This window comes from Prionailurus viverrinus, chromosome E1 (genome assembly GCF_022837055.1).
Source record: "Prionailurus viverrinus isolate Anna chromosome E1, UM_Priviv_1.0, whole genome shotgun sequence".
NCBI lineage: Eukaryota > Metazoa > Chordata > Mammalia > Carnivora > Felidae > Prionailurus > Prionailurus viverrinus.
In genome coordinates, this window is record NC_062574.1 from 7,972,472 (window position 1) to 7,988,339 (window position 15,868).

General features: G+C 46.1%; 1 protein-coding gene across 1 annotated transcript in view; it reads left to right on the top strand.

Annotated features, from left to right (window-relative positions):
• Window positions 1-15,868, top strand: part of LOC125151365 (protoheme IX farnesyltransferase, mitochondrial) — a 138,307-nt gene that overhangs the window by 86,138 nt on the left and 36,301 nt on the right. Inside the window, exon 5 of the mRNA XM_047832212.1 lies at window positions 9,256-9,326. Within this exon, the coding sequence (XP_047688168.1) occupies window positions 9,256-9,326 (71 nt within the window). The remainder of the gene's footprint in view (window positions 1-9,255; window positions 9,327-15,868) is intronic.

The window sequence follows — 15,868 nt, forward strand, 5'->3', positions numbered from 1 at the left end:
CAGGGCCAAGCCAGAACGCAAAGCCGGGTGCGGGGGCAGCCCCGTAGGCCGCCTTGCGTCTGGAAAGATCTCTCCTGCCACCAAGTGAAAAATTGGTACCGGGGATCTATACTGGCACCAGGAGGTGGATAGGAGGGTGTTACAACCTATGGGACAAGAAATGGGGGCTGGAATTGAGGGAGAGGCACCGGGCCCACGGGGCGGTCATGGGTGTACTTGAGAAATACTCAGGGTCAGCGCTTTGTCTTTCTGTGATTCTTTCTGGGGGATAAAGAGTTCTAATCCTCTAGGGCCTCATAAATGTGGGTTTTATCCTAGATCAATTCAGTAATTCTTTATTAGTTCACCTAAAGAGGGTCTGTCCAAATACTGTATTTATATCACTTAGGTAGAATGTTTTTAATACCTTTTTTTTTTTCCAAAGTGGATTGTAAATATTTTGTCGTATATTCCTTCCACCTTTTTTCGGAGAGCAGCGTTACAAACCCAGATCTCTCTGGACGGAAAGAGGGATGACCTATAGTATGGTTTTCTTTTTTTTTTTTTTTTAATTTGTTTTTTAACGTTTATTTATTTTTGAGACAGAGAGAGACAGAGCGTGAATGGGGGAGGGGCAGAGAGATAGGGAGACACAGAATCGGAAGCAGGCTCCAGGCTCCAAGCCATCAGCCCAGAGCCCAACGTGGGGCTCGAACTCACGGACCGTGAGATGGTGACCTGAGCTGAAGTCGGACGCCCAACCGACTGAGCCACCCAGGCGCCCCTATAGTATGGTTTTCGGAAGCTGGTCAGAGTTGATGAGACTTTCTGAGTTCTGTTACTTACAGGATGTGGTACTTTGGGTGTCTCATCAGTGCTGGGTGACCTTTTATACCTTTCTGTTATTTTCCCGTAAGAGCGAAGCCTTGAAGTACAACCTACGAAGCGGTAGATGGCTTGAATAACATGTTTAGAGGAGAACGGTGCCCCCCTCACCACCTGAGCTGAAAAGCCACTTCTGACGAATGCCGGGGCACGTATGCACTCATGGGTTCAGATGCCTCGTGGGGAAAAATCAATGGGAACAAGGAGTCTTGCTCATTAACTTGTTTACTCTGGGTATGGCAAGTAGAACATTGGTAACAACCAAAGAGTAATGGCTGACCGGGTCTCTTAACTGATTTGTAAGCCGCAAGTCATGGCATATGGAATCCCGCCGGATAAGGGGCCTCTCCCTGTGCTTTTATTTATTTATTTATTTTAGCATCCCTTTTAACTTGGCCCGAGATTGATGGAGGCATTATCGTGGACCTGGGAAGCTGTGAGCCGCCCTGGAATGACAAACAGTTGTTGACAGCTTTGAGGAGATGGATGGAAAAACAAACACGGACAAGGTTCTCGTGTTTGTTTTCCCGTTGAGCCTCGAGAAGAATGTTGCTCTGGTGATTCAGCACAGGGGAAGGAAAGTTACGCCTTGTTATCAAAGTCAATATTTTCCGAGCCCGACTTACACACATCTCCAGAACACGTCTCATTTTTGCATGGCGTACAATTAATCAGAGTAAGAATAGGAATCCACGTTCATCACTTGGGAACAGGTTCTGCTTCTATCCACTCTTGGTAGCTGTCGTCATTTTCACGCATAAAATTCAGGAGTTTCGCAGGTACACGTTATCCATTAGGACGAATAACCATAGTTTACATCTGGGCATCATCTCTCTGGAGTAATACTTATTACTAGTAGGAAAGCATGATATAATAGAAAAGCACATACGTCATAATAGGCATCTAATATAATATTTGTCCGTTGGTGTAATAGTGTGTTGTATCGTCCACAAGTCGCTATGAGGAGAAAAGAGCATCCATTTGCTACACTATCCACTAGAGCCATTAAACTGATTCCCAAACGGATTATAAGACAAAGATTAATACAAATTATTATGTTCATATTGATTCATGCCTTTCAGAAACTTCAACTGAGGAATACCTTCACTGCTGTAGGCAGGTTACTTTATAAAGTATGATGTGTGGAAGGAAGTGATTTGGGGGTGTTGGTTTTCTAGTGAGTTGTAAATGATTTCACTGCCTCTGTCTGCCTAACATCTTCCTACCTTCTTCTGGTGATAGAATTTTTCTTTCCTATGCAGAGAAAATGACGCTTGTGGCTTGAGGGAGATACTGCATCATTGTGTCTGTCCACGAGCACCCCTTCCCTGCTCAAAGGATGGTCACCTCATCCCCTAGTCGCAATGCTGGTTCTGGACTTGATTCTTAGAGATCTGTCGGGAAACAGACTTTCTGCTAAGGTTGCCAGGAGCGTGAGAGTCTGAGGCTGGTAGTGCCATTTTGGCTGTTTGATGGCAAGAGCCTGCAAGCAGAAATACTCCGAGCAGAGTCAAGAGCTGGAAAGAGCCGGAAGCATGATAGCACTTTTGACACTGAAGCTAGTGATTCCCAAAAGCAGCTACCACCCTGTTGTAAGAGATAAAGCCCCATTTCTCTTTGAGCTACTTTGAGCTGTCTTTCTGTCATCTGTGGCCCCAGGAGCCCCACTGACATAACAGATGATATAGGCTCGCTGGAGGGGGGGTATGTGACCGAGGGGAAGATGATGAGGCCAGGAACCTGGATAAAAAGTAAAAAGTTGAAACTGAAAAGAATGCCAGAAGACTGGTGGGTTCTTATGAGGAAAGAGACTGAAAAATGTTTCTGAAAAGGAACGCAGATGGATTAAAAGCAAGTTGTTTGCCCCAAGAAAAAAGCAAAGTATTATTCCCTTCTGTGCAATACGTTGCTCTACGTTTGAAGTATTTTGCAGTCCTCACGTAGTAGGACATTGGAGGCCAGAGATGGAGTCCCATTAAAGGGTTGATTTAAATTGTCAAGGGCCAGAGGTGGAGCCCCAGAGGTAACTTGACCCCAGGCATCCCTGTTGGGTCTCTTCTCCACTTCCTTTTATCCTACTCCTTGGCCACAAACAACTGAAGAGGAGGGAGGACCTATTTTCCTGGGCTTTGGTTCGTAAAATCCAAGGAAGGACTCTGTCGCCCAGTTCGAATCAGATACCTGCTCAGGAAACCAGTCACTGTGTCCAGGTGTGCATACTGGCATATACAGCCATTTGGGACCCAGGGAACAGAGCCTTCCAAAGGCAGGTCAGGTGCAAGCCTGACCCCTGAGAGAATCAGTGTGGCCTGAGCAGCTGTCGAGATTGTGCTCACTACGGTGTATTACTTCTGCCATCATTCAGAGTAGTCAGGATATGGGAGAGGGGGCAGAACAGTATATTCTAAGGGTTGGTAATTCTGCATTTGTATTTTTTTTTAATGTAGAAATGTCACCAGGCTCTTTCATAGTGATTAAGGGGGGGGAGGTATTTTTTTAATGTTTATTTATTTTTGAGAGTGGGGTAGGGCAGAGAGGGGACAGAGGAACCAAAGAGGGCTCTGTGCCGACAACAGAGAGCCCGATGCGGGGCTCGAACTCGTGCACTATGAGATCATGACCTGAGCCGAAGTCAGATGCTTAACCGACTAAACCACCCAGGTGCCCTTCTATTTTTTTTTTTTTTTTAATGTTTATTAATTTTTGAGACAGAGAGAGAGAGAGACAGAGCATGAAGGGGGGAGGGGCAGAGAGAGAGGGAGACACAGAATCGGAAGCAGGCTCCAGGCTCTGAGCCATCAGCCCAGAGCCCGACATGGGGTTGGAACTCAGGGACCGCGAGATCGTGACCTGAGCTGAAGTCGGACGCTTAACCGACTGAGCCACCCAGGCGCCCCTCTATTTTGTTTTTAATACACATTGCAGGAGTTTTACTTCACTGCTGAAGTAGTTGGAGCCAACTGAAATGCTAATAACATCATGAAAAAAAAACTTATTATAAAGCACAGGAACAAAATGTGAGTAGGTTAATAAGCCAGCCGTGGGTTCTAAAGTATTTACATTTGTCATCTAACTACCCCGTACTTTATGTTTTGGAAATATGCTTTAAATATCTAAACTGAGAGGCATTATAGAAAATGCATGGAAAACAGAGTAAAATAGGGTAATGAGCTGTGGCCCCTTGGTTCTAGGAAAGATGGTCCAGTGCTCACTGAAACGAACCATCGGTCTTGGTTAGTGTGGTTAGCATGGTATTTCTACCCAGATGTTGCCTGTCCCAGTTAGTGTAAGCATTTGTGGGAGTCAGACGGTCCCGCCAAGTTCAGGCATCCGGCAGTTGGATTGCACGTTCTAGACCTTGGTTCCCATCTTCGGATGGCTGACGTGCCCAAAATGGAGACAGGCTACTATCCTTTCCTTATCCAGGTGAAATAATTCATTCAGTTCCTGAACCACACCCTGCGAACTGCCAAAATACTTGTTTATATAAGAGCTTCTGTGTTATGTGAGATAACACCTTAGCCAGCCTTTAAACAGCACGATTTGTAATGGGAATCCTCATTACTCCTGTGAAATGAAATTAATAAGTTATGAAGAAAAGGTTATTTCAAATACCAATAGAAAGTGTTTGATTGTTGGGGAAGGGAGGGAATTTAAACAGATTTGGAACATTTTAATTACATGTAACTTGAACTACTTCAGGAAAGACTATAGACTCTCGGGCAAAGAATTTTTTAACACTTATAAATCATCATAAAATGAACGTAATACTGTCTACCAATGTACATATTCATTTGCACTGCTGGTTCCTTTAAAAATTATTTGCGCCTATTTGCATGGTTCTCCTTAAGAATTATAAATTCACATATCTCAGGAAGCCTGTCATTCAGGACTTCAGATAAGATGGGCATATTGAGAAGTTAAATACTTCTAACTTAGGGGTGCCTGGATGGCTCAGTCGGTTGAACGTCCGACTTCGGCTAGGTCATGATCTTGTGGTTCGTGGGTTCAAGCCCCGCGTCAGGCTGTGTGCTGACAGCTGGGAGCCTGGAGCCTGCTTCGGATTCTGTGCCTCTCTCTCTGCCCCTCCCTGGCTTGTACTCTCTCTCAAAAGAAATAAACATTTTAAATACTTTTAAATAGTGGCAGGGTTGACAGTAATGGAGAAGAAGCCCTTATTGGGGTTTGGGCAGAACGTCAGAGCCACTGTGAGTGATTTAAGGGATGTATTGTGGGGAAATAAGCCAGAGGCGGTGCTGGGAGTGAAGCCGTCTGGAAGGCTGTGGTGGTGCCTGTACCTGGTGTTGGGCCGAGCTGAGCAGGACCATCGGAGAAGAGAGGAGGGAAGGGCAGGGAGGGCCGGGGAGGGCAGAGCAGGAGCAACCTGCAGTCTGCAAGGTTGAGGTGAAACTCACTGGAACAAACGGGAACTCGGAACTCGTGTCTGTTTCTTGCCGCCTCCCCGCCGGCAACCTTGACCACACAGGTAACCTGCCCAAGAGCACGTGCACTTGACTACGAAACGAAACGGCACACAGACTTGAGCCAGGATTCTGAGAAGTGGGTGAGCTCAGGAATTGTCTGTGGCCCAGAGATCCGGCAGGATGGTGAAGCACGGGCCCGGTGCCCCTGCAGGCGGCCGGGGCAGCAGGCAGAGCCCCACCAGTTGGGGGTGAGCCTTGGTAGTGCCTGAGCTTAGAGCAGTTTTCCAAGTGTGAACGTGGCCGCTGTTTCGCTTCCACCTTCCAGATCGCATACGAGCTCTGGGGCCGTCCCGCCCCTGCAGCTGGACAGGGAAGGGAGCATGGGGCATCGTGGCTCCGGGCTAAGTGGACTGGAGCAACACGCGAACACAACGCCTTGTCAGCTGAGCACCGGGACATGCCGTTGGGTCAAACCTAGCTCCCAGAGAAGGCCGTAGCCCCACATGATGAAAGTGTCCCTCTTACAACCCCAAATTCACTAACCCAAGATTCACTAGTCCCTTTTTGCATCTTTGGGTGATGTTCATCCGTCTTCAGGCTGGGTCACAGCCCTCCCACCCCCCTTGATGTTTGTCCAGCCTCAGTTCTGAGACACGAGATTAAATACCGTCAGCGTACCTTTGCCACTAGGAGAAGGGGAGAGAGGAATAAAATGTTTATGTCCAAATAAGAGAAAAGTACTCAGAACTATTACATTCTTTGTATCTGCACCTGGTCACAGGACCACTGCTGATGTCTATAACTACCTTTGTGTGCTAGCCAAGCTGTGTTCCCCTTGTCTTTGGCACAGGAGATGACCCAAAATGGAGTTCTTGAAGGGTCTAGAAGTGGAACTCTTATACACCAATAGGAGGAATGTAAAACGGCAATCCACTTTGCAAAACAGTTCGACAGTTTCTGACGTAGTTTAAATATATACCTACTGTATGTTGCACACTCTTTACTTGTGAGAAATAAAAGCATATGCCCCCACAAAGACTTGAACACAAATGTCCATAGCTGCTTTTTTATAATAGTCCCAGACTGGAAACAACCCAAATATCCATCAACAAGTGAATAGATCTATTATAATAGTGGTATTACCAACACATATAATGGAATATTGCTCAGCAATAAAAAAGAATGAGCTATTGATACACTGAGCCATATGATGAATCTCAAAATAATTTTGCCTCATGAAAAAAAGTCCAGACAGAAAGTGCGTATTGTAAAATTCCATTTACATAAAAGTCTGGAAAATTCAAGTGATCTATAGGGACTCAAGGTATGGTTCACTGGCCGCCTGAGGAAGAGTTATGGGTGGGGGGAGGGGATTACAGTGAGGCATGACAAAACTTGGGAATGATGGACATGTACAGTATCCTGATTGTGGTGATGTCTTCATGACATCTGTTTCCTCCGGCCTCGGAGTCAAAAGCTGCCCAAGTCTCCAACTCCCCGGGGCCCTTGGCTATGTTCACAAGACAGTGACAAGTGTGGCACAGGGACAGAAGTAAAGCAAGTGATAAAAGGTTGCAAATAGTGGTGGGGTGAGATGAGGGATGGCCTTCAACCCATGTAACATACAAAGAATTTGGACTTTCAGGGGCACCTGGTTGGCTCAGTCATTTGAGTGTCCGACTCTTGGTTTTGGCTCAGGTCATGGTCTCGCGGTCTTATGGGCTCGAGCCCCACATCAGGCTCTGCTCTGGCAACACAGAACCTGGTCGGGATTCTCTCTCTCCGTCTATCTCTGCCGTGCCGTCACTTGTGCTGTCTCTGTCTCTCTCAAAATAAATAAATAAACTTAAAAAAAAGAGTTTGGACTTTCCAAGGCCACCGGAGAATGAGCAGTGAGGCGAACATGAAATCATTCAATCTTTTTGAGCAAGTAGTTTTATTATGATTCCATACAAGTGTTAATAGTACAGTAAACTGGGAAGGGCAGGTTTGAGAGAGATTATGAAGTCTAAATTACCAGGACTTGGCGATGAATATGGTTGGTCAATGAATAGAAGAAATCAAAGCTGATCTAAAGATTTTGATATGAGTTATAGGAGAAAAAGTTATGTATTTGATTAAAAAAGAAAAAGAACTCTGGAGAAGTACTTGATTTGCATGGAAATGTGTTGAGTTCAGTTTGGAACACATTGCATTTGTGATGATGTTAAAATATCCAAAGGAAAAACACCAACCATCAAGTGACATTACAAAATCAGAACTCAGGACGAGGGCAGGATTGCACACTTTGTGGTTCTACTTAAAGACAAGAGAGTTGGGGCGCCCAGGTGGCTCACATAAATGTCCAACTTCAGCTCAGGTCGTGATGTCATGTCCCTTGGGTTCAGGCCCCACGTCGGGCTCTGTGCTGGCAGCTCAGAGCCTGGAGCCTGCTTCGGATTCTGTGCCTCCCTCTCTCTCTGCCCCTCCCCCACTCGCACGCACTCTCTCTCTCTCTCTCTCTCAAAAATAAACATTAAATAAACTACCCATTATTAAGCACCTTCCAAGCATTATACTGTATGTCAGTATCTTATTAATCGTCACATTAACCTTGCAAGTTATATATTATTACCCTCATTTTGCAGATGAGGAAACGGGCTTGTAGACAGTGTTACTTAGGCGCTCGTAATTGGCAAAGCGGAAATGTAACCCTCATCTGTAACTGCAAAGCCCGGACCCTTAACCTCTATGCCATCCTGAATTCTTCTGGCAACTTGAGTGTATCATGAAACTTCTGCCTCTGGTGCCTTTCTTTCTGTCTGCTTCCTCCTGTGTCTAGACTGCTCTTTTCTTCCCTCCAGTCCCCTTAAAGCATCGGACTCCTGCTGAGTCTTAAGTCTGTCGGAGAGCGCTCGGAAGGCTATTTTCCCTGCCTCCCCAGCTGATTCCGAGACCATCGTAGACCATCTCTCTTTCATTGTACTATACATGTTATTACAATCATCTGTATGCCAGTGTTTCCATTAGAGTAAAGGTTGGCACACCGTATTCAGTAAAGGGCCAGAGAGTAAATATTTTAGGTTTTCTGGGCCATCCCATCTCCATTGCAGCTACCCGACCCGGCCGCTGTGGTGTGAAAGCAGCCAGAGCAAGGCGTAGACAAACGAGTATGGCTGAGTTATGGTACAACTTCATTTACGGACACTAAAATCTGACTTTCATGTAATTTACACATGTCACGAAGTATTCTCCTTCTTTGGATTTATTTTTCCAATCGTTAAAATTAAAAAAAAAAAAACATGTTCGTATCTTGTGAGCCATTCGGAAGCAGGTGCCGGCTGGAGGTGGCCCATAAGCTAGAGCTTGCTGTCCCCTACACTATAGTATGAATTTCTTGGCCGCAGGTCTAGTACTTCTTTGTTAGGGTGGCGATACCAACGTGTTATCCAAACTGGGATGCTCTGAAAGCGAAAGGGTTGCTGCGAGTGATGCTGGGACCCGCAGGCACAGAGGGGAACTAGGCCAGGCAGAGAGGGGTTGTCACCCTGGTCAAAGGGTAGCCTCGTCGGTTGTATACGGCTTCATCTGGGGTCTTAATCGCTTCAGTCGCCCATGTCCCAGGGTTCATTTATTCTTGGTCGACTCGCAGGCTTTGGGATGTGTTCGAGGTGCTGAAATCATTTAGAGCACTACTGTTTTACACCTGCCACAGTGGCTCTGGAAGAAGCAGCTGTATATTTAGTAAGTGGTTTTCAGAGTGGATGAGTGTGGAACCCGTGCATGACCTGGACAATGAATTCATACAATTTTATAGCATGTCTCTTCCAGAGAGTTTTCCTCCATCGAGTACCAAGAGTATGGGTTCATGCTAGTAAAAATTAAAATGAAATTTGCTGTGGACAAAATTATAGAACAGAAGCAGAAGAGAAGACTTGTTTCACATTATATTTAATGCCTTCTGTCTTTCTTTTCAATCTTTTTGCAGTTTTTTGAGGTGCCATTTGATTCAAACATGAATAGGACAAAGAACAGACCTCTGGTTCGTGGACAGATCAGGTAAACTCACGAATCCAAGACTCTTTCACCGTCTAGAACATCCATTTGCTGGTTTATCCCGAATCGTTTCCCAGTCTTGTGCCTTGAGTTGTGGCGGGCAAATAACACACCCCCAAAGGGACCTACTGGCGTGGACATGCAGTACCTCTACTCGAAGTGTACCTCAGGGCACCTAAAACCGAGCTAAGATTTGCAGTCCCGTTGTTGGGGAAACTCATGCCGTGGATGTCTTTATGAGATCCCACTTTGAAATGTGGACTTGTTTCAGTTGTCCCGGCTGAGGATAAAAACATTCCATTAGCACAAGTGATTTCAGACAAATCCGCATAAGGTATCCGAAGAAAGATCTATCCGAAGCCTTACTTTTGCAGACAAACTGATACTGCTGTCATCTGCCAAGCAAAGGACTGCCTCCATTACTCTTTCTACCAAATTCAATTAAGTAGAACTAAAAGGCATATAAATATTTTAATATCACTAATGGTTAATAATTAAACGTTTTAACTTCCTGGAGTCCTTGAAACTGGCATTGAAAAAAAAATTTTTTTTAAATCCAGTGGATACCATCAGCCGAGAATAATAAAAAGAGGCAAATGGTTGATAACGACTATTCTAAATCAGTGAATCCTGCCCTCACATTTCCAGGCAGTGCCCTCATGGAGCTTAAAATGTATCGGGTAACACTTGTGGATCAAACCAATCACACATTTTCAGTAAGACAATAAAAGAAACAAAGCAGGTACAGTCAGAAGTCTATGTAAAAATGATTTTTAATATTAGCTGTTTGTAGCCATTCAGTTCTTAAATGAGTTTAAAATACCATTATATTGCAAAGAGCCATGAAAACCTGTAAGAACAGAAATCTCATATCTATTGATAATTGATTTCTTTTCTTGAAATATAAATCAAGCCATCTGCTGTGTTTTTATTTAAAAAGTGCCAGAAGTACGTTTATTGTTATTTTTTTAATGTTTATTTTTGAGAGAGACAGAGCATGAGCAAGGTAGGGCAGAGGGAGAGGGAGACACAGAATCCGAAGCAGGCTCCAGGCTCTGAGCTGTCAGCACGGAGCCTGACGCGGGGCTCGAACTCACAGACCGTGAGATCATGACCTTAGCCGAAGTTGGACGCTTAACTGACTTAGCCACCAAGGCGCCCCAGAAGTACCTTAATTTGAAGTTGTTTTATAGGCTTTTAAAGTTTTTAAAATTTATTTTAGGGGGAGGAGAAGGAGCACTCAAGAGCACAAGTGGGGGAGGGGCAGTGAGAGAGAGAGAGAGAGAGAGAGAGAGAGAGAGAAAGAATCCCAAGCAGGCTTCACACTGTCAGCTCAGAGCCTGATTCAGGGCTCAAACTCACGAACCATGAGATCATGACCTGAGCTGCAATTGAGTTGGACGCTTAACCGATTGAGCCGCTCAGGTGCCCCCGAGTGAAGTTGGTTCACAAGAGCAAATGCAAGCTTTGTAACCCATTTCAAAAACTAGAAGCTGCTTGTGCTGCTGGTCAGGTCACACGTAAGTTCTTGCTCCTTTCCTCAGTGAAATCATACCCTCTAGAACCAAGGCAGATGCGGGACAAGCCCAGTAAGCAGCCATTAGGCATCTGATGGCGATCAGATAGAGGCCCGCCATTCTTCTGGTATCTCCTCTTACGTTGCCCAGTGTGGTCATTGTCTGCACCCAGGAAAGCCAGGACTTTAAGTGCATCCAGAGTGGGGGGCTTGCTCGTTGGCCTTGGCAATGCCCATCCTTTAAAGGAGACAGGCTGGGGGCGCCTGGGTGGCTCAGTCGGTTAAGTGGCCGACTTCGGCTCAGGTCATGATCTCGCAGTCCGTGAGTTCGAGCCCTGCATTGGGCTCTGTGCTGACAGCTCAGAGCCTGGAGCCTGTTTCAGATTCTGTGTCTCCCTCTCTCTCTGTCCCTCCCCCGTTCATGCTCTGTCTCTCTCTGTCTCAAAAATAAATAAACGTTAAAAAAATAATAATAATTAAAGGAGACAGGCTGTCATCTAGTTATTAGTCTTGCTAAACTTGTAACTTCACCTTTTGTTTTGCAAGATGACCCCGGGTCTCCTTTATGACAATACACCTTAATTGTTGCCTAAAGTAGCCTCCGAGGGGGCAACTTACGGGGCTGGAAAAAGAGAGTCAAACTTCTGTTATGAGCTAGCGTGTATTTTATTAAATCGGTACAATTGTAGGAGGTGTTCCGAGTCTGCGGCAGAAATCCTGCACTGAGAGTCACGGTTTTGAAACTGCAGACTTGGTATCCTGCCAGGTAGTTTTTATTATAATTTAGTAAATTGTTATCTATGACACATATTTTGTAAGTGGCTGGCTGCGGGGGTATAGTAGAAAGTCTTACGTCTGTCCGTTAGCATTGATTCCAGCTTTGGTGGTTCTGACATTCACAATAGCTATTGGGCATTTAGGCGTAAAGCCCAGCCAGTTTATTTTGAAATTCTTGATTTGGAATTTACTGCTCCATTTGATTGGACTGATCTGCCTTGTTGAATCTGTCCAACGTCGTAGACGCTGCAGTTTGTCATGTGAAGCGTAAGTTCCCGTCATTACTGACGGGCAGCAGTAAGCATGGTCAGTCTGGGAAGGAAATCCTTGGACATCTTTGCCACTGACGGCTGTTTCCTCCTTTGTACCTCGCTTGGCTTCTCTCCATCCTGAAGACATACCATGAGCATTTATGGTGTGTGTGTGTGTGTGTGTGTGTGTGTGTGTGTGGCATTAATTTTTTAAAGTGATTGCAATTTAGTTTGAAAATTTTTACTGAAGTGAATAAAAGGGTATTCTAAGAAGTTAAAGGAATACAATTAAGGAAAGAAACATATGCCTGGATTAGTTATTCTTTTTTTTTTTTTTTTTTTTTGAGAACCTGGGAAATACTGTGTGGACCCATCTGTGCATTTATGCACTTGCATGGTGGCCATTCTCTGAACTTTTGGTTTTCTCTTCCAGAAAAATGTGGCTGGGTAGGTGGGCACTGAATGCCTTATAGAACTGACACAGATGATAGGGCTTTTTTTTTTGTTATTTAGTGTTTATTTATTTTGAGAGAAAGAGCAGGGGAGAGGCAGAGAGGGAGGGAGACAGAATCCCAAGCAGGCTCTGCACATCAGGCACAGAGCCCGATGTGGGGCTTGAACCCACGAACTGCGAGATCGTGACCTGCGCCGAAATCAAGAGTCGGACACCCAACTGACCGGACCACCCACGTGCCCCGAAGATCGTGCTTTTTTGGTTGTTTATTCTGTATTCCAGAAAGGATTAGAGGTATCATGAGACTGTAACTTAATAAAACAGAGAAATGCGTAAAGAAAGTCAGGGTTACGGAACATAGAATCTGTGATTAAACGGCGAGAACAAGGAAAGCTTCTCGAGGTCACCGTAGTTACTGAGGTTGACCTGTAGATTTCATTCTGCATTTCCTGGTGAAATCACAGTCCCATCGTAATGGTAAGCATTGCGTGCAATATTAATATTTAATTCTCCCTACAACACCATGAGATAGGGCACTGTTGAATATGCAGCTGAGAAGACTGAAGATCCAAGTGTTATGAAAAGTGGCAGAACCAAAATTTGGCCTGGCCCATTTGCTTCCCTGCCCCGAGTTCCTAACCGCTACATATAACCGTCTCTAAAATCTCTCTGTCCGTGAGAAGGAAACACCACCCTAGGGGGACCAAACTTCTGCCTCTCCGTTCTTAAAAAAATAAGAAAGGACACTTGGTGACGGTATTAGAAGAATGTCCTACATGACTTCCATGGAGGAAACCTATATAGATTTCTAAGGTGTCTCTCGGCCGCAAGCCAGAGCAAAAATACCCAAGAACAGCTCCTGCCGAGAACTGCATAGAGCGAATCTTCTTGAAGCAGGTGGTGAGGAAGAAGCTCGTGGGCAGACGTATTGGCCCAAGGACCTTCTCTAGCATGCCAGCTTGCTCCAGGGATTAAGCTGAGCCCGTGAAAGAGAGGAGAGAAGATGCCAGTCTCGTGTGTGCATCAGGCGACGCGGGGGATGTGCTCCCGCCACACGATACGATAGGAAAGAGGGGGCGAGCGGTCAGGTGGCTCTTGGTCCCGGTTTGCCCAGGACAGTCCTGCTTTACACCAGAATTATTGATGGTGTTCTGCTCTCACTCTTAATACTGTCCAGGCTGGATGATAGCCACACCACGTAATTTCTAGAAAGGGCTGGTGGTGATGACTGTAAAGTTTACAGAATTTCCTCCTTTTTAAGTCCATTTCCTACAAATTCCAATTGCTTTTTTTGCCTAGAGAAGAAAACAAAGAACACATAAATGGAAAGTATGTCCTATCTAAATCAGACTGTAGGTCCACACCATAATACAGGCCTCTTTAACTAGCTTTTTAAAAATGACACTCGATGTCGGGGCGCCTGGGTGGCTCAGTTGGTTAGGTGTCCGACTCTTGGTTTCGGCTCAAGTCATGATCTCATTTTCGTGGGTTCGAGCCCCACGTCGGGCTCCGTGCTGACAGTGCAAAGCCTGCTTGGGATTCTCTCAATCCCCCCCCTCTCTCCCCCCTCCCTCCCCCTTCCCCACTTGTGCTGTTTCCGTCTCTCAAAATTAATGAACTTAAAAAAAAATGACCCTCGATGTCGACGTTTGCTCATAAATTGGAGAAGATGCATAAGGCCAACTGACTCGTTTGGATGTTTCTGGCGACAATGGTGTAGTCATGGTTCTGAATGACTGTTGTCAGGAGGGAGTTGGGCTTAGAGCTCCCCTTTGATTCTCCGGCAGAGAGCACGGTGTAGAATCCATGCCACACGTCAGCAATGAACACTGAAAGGAGTCTGCTCACTTTCGGAGTCGAACCTGCGAGCCCAAAGTCACTTGGTGAAGGTGAACGTCAGAGAAGCTTACCCTCTTATCAGAAAGTCAGATTCAGTGTGATCCAGGTTTTAAGTTGGTGGCTGGAGAAAGTTCATTAGCAAATTTTAAAAAATCTCCGTAATAGAAAACACCTCAGTCTTCTGATAGTCTTGGTCTGGTAACAGAATCGAATGAAAAATGTCACCTGGTGGACTCTAAGCTTGGGCGAGTCACGGAATTAACCTTGCCCCACTGCCCCTTCCCCTCAGGGAGGGATCCTAATTCCAGCCTTGTTCATCTCACGCCGTTGTGGTGCGGGTAACAATGAGGTCAACAGAATCGTGCAAATACACGTGCATTGTTGGGGAGAAGGTTTAAAACTCTAGAAAAACGAGTAGTTACTTGTAGGACTTCCACCTGTTTTCAAATTTCGCTTTACAATACAAATATTTCAGTACTTACAGGCAATGACAAAAAAGAAATTCAGAGGGGCGCCCGGGCAGCTCAGTCAGTTACATATCTGACCGTTGAATTCAGCTCAGGTCGTGATCTCACAGTTTGGGGGATGGAGCCCTGCATCAGGCTCTGCACTGGCTGCACAGAGCCTGCTTGGGATTCTCTGTCTCTCTCTCTGTCTCTCTCTCTCTCTCTCTCTGTCTCTCTCTGCCCCTCCCCCCACTGCTCGCCTGCTCTCTTTCTCTCTCTCTCAAAATAAACTTAAAAAAATTTTTACATTAGTTTCTAGGGATAGGGAGAAAGAAGCAAAACACTTGGAAAGTAAGACAGCAGAGAGTGGATGTTACGTGTTTCCATTATCAGGGTCATGTTGGTAGGACCACCCTGTGGCATGTCACGGAATCCTTCCTTCCTCCTGCTGCCCTCAGGACACGTTGATGGGGAATGCTGTCCCTGTAGAGGACTGTGCTGGTTGCCAGGGTTACTAGCAGGTGGGTGACATGCTCTCCGTTCTCTTAGGGTCACGTTGAGGGGACAGCAGCTCACACGTGTAAGGACACTGAATGCTACCAGGGGTACGGTCTACACACGTAACGCTGAGTGCACCTGCCAGCCGGGTACCGCGCGGGACCCCAAGGTGCAGCGGGGAACACCGCGGGAGGGACATTGCTGGGTGATGCGGGAGCACAAAGAAGAGAACCTGATCCAGACCACAGAGCTCCAGGGTGACTTAAGGAGGGCGCGAGGACATCCGGGGTGACTTAGGGGAGGCACAAGGACGTCCGGGGTGACTTGGGGGAGGCGCGAGGACGTCCGGGGTGACTTAGGGGAGGCCCGAGGTGAGAACCAGAGGAGGAGGAGGATCTAAACCAGCCTGTCCTTTTCCAAGTTCTTTCTGTTCCTTCCCCCTCCGACCACTCCTTTGTTGGTGGCCACTGGCCTCCTCATCCCGTCTGCGATCTACAGACACTGCCCTCTGCCCTGTCTGTACCTCCAGCCCAGACCGCTCTTCTGAGCCAAGGCCTTTGAAAATCTCTTTTGGGGTCCTCTATGGGTATCTCCGATTCCTTAAGTATATATCCCAGTGCACGGCTCCCCCCCTCCCACACGGCTTTTTGTTAACCAAGGTTCTGAAGTCAGGTGCCTGTAAGTTACTCTAAACTCCCTGTCTGGTCCCCCTCATCCGGTTGTGGAATAGACCGTGTCTGTCCAGCCCCCTAAGTCACCCTGGA